Consider the following 8,066-nt stretch of genomic DNA (forward strand, 5'->3'; position numbering starts at 1 on the left):
TGAGGCAGGTACTATTATTATTGTCCCCATTTTGCAGATGAGATAACTAAGGCATATAGATGTTAAATGATTTGGCCAGGTTAGCCACTTAGCAAGAGTCTGAGGTGAGTTTGGACTCGTATTTTCCTGACAAGTGTTGTATTTTATCCATTGTGTCACATAGCTGCAAGCAGTGGAAATGTAGCAGCATGTTCTGTGATCTTTAGGTCCAGAGAATACTTCCCATACTATCTTCAAACCAGGACTCTTTTCAGTCTTCTTACACTTAACTACCCTTATACCCTCTATGATCTAGCTACACTAATCCTAAATCCCTGATATACATTTGACTATTCCACAATTGTTGTCTTTCCTTTAAATTTAAGAACAGAACGTGAATTCAGGGAAAAGAAGATCAATTTATTTCTTTGAATTGCATTTAATAAAATCTTTGATTCATACCTAACCTATCTATTTAATTTCAAACTTGACTTAAGGATTTAGTGTCATTGTATGCCTGCTGCCAACAAGCAAGAACTTAAAGTGTAAAAAAGAAAAAAAAACAATATGGGAGAAGTAGAAATGTGATATCCAAAAGGATATCTAGGTACTAAAAGTTGTCCATCACGAGTCATTGTGCCTTGTTCATGCTAAATAAAGAAGTGCCTGATTCAATTTTGTGTCATTGTAAACTGAGTATTGATAAGAGGAGAGAGACCCATTTCGTCAGGGATTTTAAATTCATGTAAAAAAAAAAAAAAAGGCTAGTTGAAGAATAATCAGGTTTTGAAAATGACCAGAAAAACTACTATGAAGGTATTGTTGTGGGAGATCTAATGGAACTAGTCTGGGGAAAATAAATTCTGTGTCTATTTCCTTTGGCTCTATAGTCTTAATACTACCAGACTGAGACAGTCTCACTCTTTCTTTGCAGCTACATTTAGAGGTGAAGTCTTGTTCACTCACAGTATATGTACTATGTACTAAAGTGGGTGGGGATGGGGAGGGTTATCTTTCTTCTCTCTTTTTAGGCTCTGTGGCTCTAAGAATTGGTCTTGGGATTTTGATGTATTTTGTTTGTCCTTTTCAGGTCTGGATTGAGGAGGTGAACCTAATTTTCCTATCCTTGCAAGAGCCTAAAAGGGTATAAGGGTATAGGAGAGTTGAGTTCTCCCTCAAGTATTGGGGTTGAGAGTATGTTTGTTTTTTCTATATCTTTGAAATAAATATTCCTTTGTAAGAGTTAATATGATTAAATGAAATGGGGAAAAGCCTCTGAAGAATTCCTTAAAATTAAGGGAACATAATTTATGGGGATTTGAGCCTAAACAGACTAGATAGCCTTAACTTGCTTAAGAATGTTGGAGCTCCCTGGAGTATGGGTGAAATGTAACATACCTGGCCTTCAAGCAGTTGGGGCCAGGGAAGAGACTATCAAGAAAAGAACTGGGAATAGTTAGAATGGGAAGAGGAGATTAAATGTGGATATTCTGCCTTCAAGTATTTAATGAGCTTTTAGATGGAAGAGAGAATTTCTGTTTTGGCCCTAAGAATAGAACCAGGAACAATGGAAGTTGCAAGGAGGCCAATTTATTAGAGCTGTTTAAGAGTATAATAGTCCACTTAGAGTGGAGATTAGTATTCTCATTGTCAGTCTTCAAATAGAGACTGGACAACCACAAGTCAGGCATGTTATTATGTGGATGCCTTTTCTATGTGAGTTGTACTATATAGCTGTGGAGGTTGCTTTTAACTCTATTTCTCTTGTTTATTGACCTAATGGTGAATGTATCCACTAGTAATAAAAAAATGGTAGTTTTTCCAACAGCAAACAGCATTGTTGGGAATTTAATTTAATCACTTTAATCAATTAAAAATAAATCAAGTGAAATTGGTTTTTACTTTGGTGTGCTTCTTTTGACAGTTGGCTTAATTATAATTAGCTCGGTGTAGTTTCTGATTTGGTATGATATAACCAATTTTTGAGAAATGTCATCATAAGAGCAAAGAAACATATGAACTAAAATCATATTTTGAAGATAAGTATGAAATATTAAATGCTCTCTATATAAGGCTTGATTTTCTTAATATGCTCCCTTTCCATTTTCATGAAAGATAAGTTAAATTGAACTCAATTGTCTTTAACTTTCAGAAGAAGAAATTCAAATTCCTTAAGGTAAATAATTTTCATTATTTTATAGCTACAAAAATTTAGGCACAATGGTTGTTTCATTATTATCAATCACAAGCAAGGCACTTTGATATTTCAGTAGATCAATATTCTTCAGAGTCTTTTATAATCAAGTAAACTTTATGTTATTTTCTTTTTATGTATTATCCAAGGAGGCTAATTTCCTTTTTTCTCCCCTCTAGGATTTTCTACTATGTATAATTTATATTTCTCCAAGTTTTAGCAGCAACAAAATGAATAGAAATTATAATCTAATCTAAAATATTTAGTTAATTTGAAAATGTAAGGAGTATTAAGTATTTCCCTAAAAACAAATGCCAGTCATACAACTAGGTATCTTGCCCTTTGCAGGAGTGGCAGGAGTTGGTGGTGGGGAAGGAGAGAGGATTCAAAATAATTGATAGTTATCATAATTCATTCTGAGATTGTCAGCTATCCTACAGGTTGAAGATTCTGCGATTCTTGTACATATCTCCACAGTAGGAGTGTGATATGTGTGATACACTCTTCCTAGTATAATATCAGAGAAACTAAAAGGAGTAGAGATTAGTTTTAATCTTTAATGTGGAGACTTTAAGCTAGTTTACTGAATGGGAATATGCTTCCAAAGCATTCAGTACAGAGAAACTGAGCTGCAGAGTTTATAAAGAGTTTGCAAGCAGATTATAGAAGCTGAGAATGCAATTAGCCTTAGTAGCTGTTATCTTTAGCTTCGAGGAGAGCAAGGAAAGAGGAGTTAACTTGGTATTAACAACCTGGGGCTTGTGACTCAGGCAAGGTCAGAGGAGAGAGAAAAGCTAGATAACTTGGTATCTTTGTCCTTGACAATAATTCTATTCCCTGGGTAGTTTTGGACAAGGGTGGAGTCAGAGTGGTGGGCTCCTAGATATTGTTATTATCTTTCATTGTGTCAAAATGGTATGTGAAGGGGAGTTGGAGCCTTAAGGTTTAAAGTTTTCTTTTTAAACTCAATTTTCCCCAGTATAATTGCATAAATGAAAAAGGGGAGGGAGATATATGGCCTGCTATCCAGGGCCCAACATAGGAAGGGGCATATGGTCTGCTATCTGGAGCCTAATACTAGAGCCTTTCTATCTTTAGTACTTCCTTTCCTTTCCAGGGTTGACCCAGCTTGAATTCTATATTCTTTACCCTTTTTTCCTCTTAATAAAAGTTTTGAGCATAGTCTATATTGAGCCCATTGCTATATTCCTGACATTTAAACAGATTTTGGGTATTTAAACCTACATCTTTTACCTCCTCCTCATATTTGTAAATATGTACACTAGCAACAACCTATAAACAATGTTCTTTTTTTAAAAAATGACTCCTCAAAAATGTAATTGATTAATAGTTATTGTGGACTTTTTGGAATATGATCTTGAGCTTATAAAATAATGAATCAAAAAGTTATCTATTTTTGCAGCTGTTTTTTTTTTTTTCTGGTTTTTTTTTGTTGTTGTTGTTGTTTTTTTTTTTTTTTTGGAGGCTGGGGTTAAGTGACTTTCCCAGGGTCACACAGCTAGGAAGTGTTAAGTGTCTGAGACCAGATTTGAACTTGGGTCCTCCTGAATTCAAGGCTGGTGCTCTATCTACTGCACCACCTAGCTGCCCCCCCACTGCACCACCTAGTTGCCCCCTACTATATTATGGTTTACTGGCTTATAGATAATGCAAAATACACTTCGGCAGCATCATGCCACCATCTTAGAAATCTCTGTAATCATTGATTACTCAGTGATACTGTAACACTTTTATGCTATTCAGCTTTCAGAGTACCATATTTTAGGTGATGGTAGTGTGATTGGTATGTATGTATGTGGAGGTCAATGTTTACTTTCTACTCTAAATGACCAAAAAATTATTCCTCCTGGCCTCTCTACATTGAACTTCACCTATATAGAGACACAGCATAATTACTGATGAAAGCAATGAAGACAAAATTATAAGCTGACATTTGCTGATTAAGGCATATAAATAATTGTAATGCAATTATAAAAGCATATTATTATTATGAGAGCTATGTATTTTATCTGGATGGATCAATTTAATAGTGATAGCTACATTTGGCTTGGTGACAATAACATATGTTGTCCTGAAAAACTTGTGAAAATGACACATTTTTAGTGATCGGACTGAAAGAAAACCAGTTAGGACAAAATTTGACAAACTTTTGAAATTATTCTGGGGGGATTGTTAGGTTTTCCTCAAAGAGATGATTGTCTTAGATACCTCTGTGAGATTTTTATTTTTTGCTTTTGGAATCTGGGAACTATTATGGTAAAAGCTTTGGGAGAGGACAACAAGAAAGATCTCAAATGTCAGATTTATGAGGGGAAAGAATGTTTACAAAAAAAGAAAGTAAAACACGTAACAGTTCTACAAACTTATGTTAGAAATAAAGAAACATGAGCAGAATTTTAATTTTTTTAAAAAAATTAGTTTTCATGAACCAGTGTCATTATGATTAACTAATGTTGTAGATATAGCAACTGTTTTGTATATTTTCTGACTCATTACAAACTTAAAATTTAAGCCCTGGGTAATGTTGCACTATAATCAATGTGACTTGCTAAAATAATTCTTATTTTAATAATAAAGTAACAATTCACCCAACCACATATACTTCCAATTATTCCCAACTCTTGTCAATAAATCATTATATAGTTTGTACTACACAGATAGTATCTATTTGATCATTTGTGAGTATAGTTAAAAAGGAAATGAAATTTATAGCAACCCAGAACAACTTGTACAAAATGGTATTATTATTATTATTATTTTTTTTGCTGAGTCAATTGAAGTTAAGTGACTTGCCCAGGGTCACACTGTTAAGAAGTATTAATTATCTGCGGCCAAATTTGAACTCAGGTCTTCCTGACTTCAGGGCTGGTGCTCTATCCACTGTGCCATCTAGTTGCCCCAATGGTATCATCTCATAATCCATTCCATATATATGTATATAGATGTATGTATATATGCATTTATATATATATATATATACACACACATAGTATTTTTACAGTATTGTACTGTACTATACCACTGTAAGAGGTGGCCCTACTCTTCTACCATCTAAAAAAGAAAGTAGTTCATATTTAATCTCTATTGTATTTTACTATCTATTCTTTTAGAGATTGAAAACAAATGGTTAAGAGAGAGAGGAAGAGAAGGAGAAAGATATAACATATATAACTGGAAAAATCAGACCCTGAATAATTGAGAATTGACTTTAGTAGAAGAAAACTCAATAAACATTTTTTTTGTTATTGGCCTATCATAAATAATTACTAACCTTAATCACATTATATTAAATTGGACTTATTTTAAGTAAATCATATGCTAGAATATAGAGTAGATAGTTTTAATTTAGTTCATTATCTGGAAGGAATAAATATAGTCCTTGTATATTTAAGATTATAAATATTGATAACTAATTGATCCCATTTCAATGAACTAAATACAATGACAAAAAGTATCAAAGGATAAAATGATAAGTAGCAATAAAAGAAAAGCTATTTTTAGGTTTTAATACAATTTTAAGTTGTCTTAATTCTATTATGCCTTACCTATTTTCAAATTGTAGATATCGTATTACAGAGAAAGAGCAATATTTTGAATGTGAGTAGACAATACAGTTGTTCAGAATAGAACACAAATGAGTTTAGCTAGCATATAAAACTTCAAAATATGTGTAAAGAATAATACTGGTTTTGATTCATATTTATATCAATATGAAGCTTATCTTATAATCACAGCACTAAGAAGTAGAATTTGGAACTTCTGAAGATTCTAGTTGAAGTAGTATTCCACAAATGAAGATTTAATTTGTATTTTGGGAGAAAAACTAAAAGAGGGTGAGAAATGGTGATATCTGTAGGAATAAAAAAAGTGTAAAGTATTTTATTTGGTACATGAGTTCAAAGGATTCAAACCTCAACTTTTGAGAGAGAGGGAAAGAGAGGGAAACATAATGTTTTTATGAAGGCAATGAAGATATTTCTAAAAATAATACTATTTTCATTCCCAAGTAAAATTTGGCTATTGTATTTCTCTTTTTTAGTACTTCATATAATTACCAGAATAATAGTAGTAATATCAATAATGACCATTTATCTCTCTCATTGATATCCAATCTATGGGATTATTCTAAGAAGTAGTCATGAAAGATATATCAGAGTAATTCTGAAATAAGTAGGAGCTATTATTAACAATAGGACTGTGATATTATTATTAATGAATAATATTATTGTTACAAATGGCATTTTATGGTTTACCCAAACCTAAATTAATAAATAAAGTTTGTCTTATTCCCCATTTACTTTTATCATTGTGCTGAAAAAAACTATATAGAAAGTAAACATATCGCTTTCATACAGGTTCATTTTAAAGACATTTAGCTTTTTCAAATGTACTCAACAAGTTAATTTGTTATGTATATATCTGTGTACATCTATGCACATCTATGTACATATGCATTTAAGAGATGGTTCATGGAAATGGTATCATTTAGAGGATATATTAGTCATGCAAAGAATAATATTAAAATGTTTAAAATGTTAGTATGTAGTGCCACAAATAAGAAATGTACAAATCACTTTGATTTGAAAACAAATGATTCTTAATAAAAACTTTTTTTCTTATTTGCTCTAGTTTAATCAAAGGTTTGCATGATGTTACAAATTACTATTCTTCCAAACATATTTGTAATAAAAAAGCTTCACTCTGATCAACATTTGTTTTTTCAAGTTACCAAAAGAAATGCTAAAAATAAGTACAGCTTTCATGTGTAGTTTTTCAAAATTGTTTCCTTCAGAATCATTATTTCCTGGTTATTGGATAAATTTTAAAGCATGAGTACCACAACACAATTTCTGTTTAGAGCTAGTTAGCAGTAGGGATGGTTAAATAGTTTTATTCAGTGGTTGATGACTGATGAAAGTTTGAAGAGAGATGGGACTATTAATATTTAGGAAAGATAAACTCTACCTGTGTAGCCCAGCGAATTGTCATCATTATCAGAGGTGGGGAGTGGTGTCCCGTTGTCTGTCCCCCTCTCTAGGTCTTCAGAGTCTGTCGGAAACAACACCAGAGCTGCTGATGGGGTCACAGTAGTAATAGAAGTTGCCATTTCGATCACAATATGTCCAGACACAAATAAATCCACATATACCAGAAAGACACACAAGGACAACATAGAACATACTTCATCCTCGCACCGCCTGTGGCATATCAAGCTCTGTAAAAATTTCAGTGGCATCCTTTACGATTTCTGTGGCCTTTTCCTATTTACTCTTGGATTCTCCTAATAGTCTTATGCTGCACCATTGCAATAATTCAAAGCTTGTACAGGACTCTGACTGCCTCCTGTGTAGCAAGCAGTCAGCACAGGCTGTGGGGAGCATATGGGGAAGAGAAGGCAGGCTAGCTGAATACTAGCATTGCTAATTTTCTACCTTATTGTTAATCAAAGCTATTGACTGTGATCACTCCCTATCATCGCTTCATCTCCTGGCAATTACAGACTCAGGGGACTTTACCTCTTTTAGGGAGGAAGTAGTGATTTAAGAGTGCAGATGAAATAGTGTCTAGTCAAATCAGAGAAAGAATTGATAAAAGTACATACCTTTTTTGGAAGGCAGGAGAATAAAGGGCAAGATTATATCTTTGAGAAGAGAAGAGTAATATTTTAAAGAACTGATGTCTATTTCCTGGGTTTAATGCATGGAAATAGAACATTTAATTTTTGATTATTTTGGGTAAGAAAATAAACTCAAACTATTGCTTTCAAGGTTGCCATAAGACAATAATAATAATAATTTCCTTTTCTCATTCTTGTTTTTCTTATATGTTTATAGTATCTTAAACTTGGAAATTAATTTTCTTGCTTAAAAAG

The 8,066-nt window shown here is 32.8% G+C and overlaps 1 protein-coding gene across 1 annotated transcript in view; it reads right to left on the bottom strand.

The window, feature by feature from the left end:
• Window positions 1-7,575, bottom strand: part of ROBO1 (roundabout guidance receptor 1) — a 582,961-nt gene extending 575,386 nt beyond the window's left edge. Inside the window, exon 1 of the mRNA XM_074299785.1 lies at window positions 7,160-7,575. Coding sequence (XP_074155886.1) covers window positions 7,160-7,430 — 271 coding nt within the window. The 5' untranslated portion in view covers window positions 7,431-7,575. The remainder of the gene's footprint in view (window positions 1-7,159) is intronic.
• Between the last annotated feature and the right edge of the window lie 491 nt (window positions 7,576-8,066).

Source organism: Sminthopsis crassicaudata, chromosome 3 (assembly GCF_048593235.1).
Source record: "Sminthopsis crassicaudata isolate SCR6 chromosome 3, ASM4859323v1, whole genome shotgun sequence".
Lineage (NCBI taxonomy): Eukaryota > Metazoa > Chordata > Mammalia > Dasyuromorphia > Dasyuridae > Sminthopsis > Sminthopsis crassicaudata.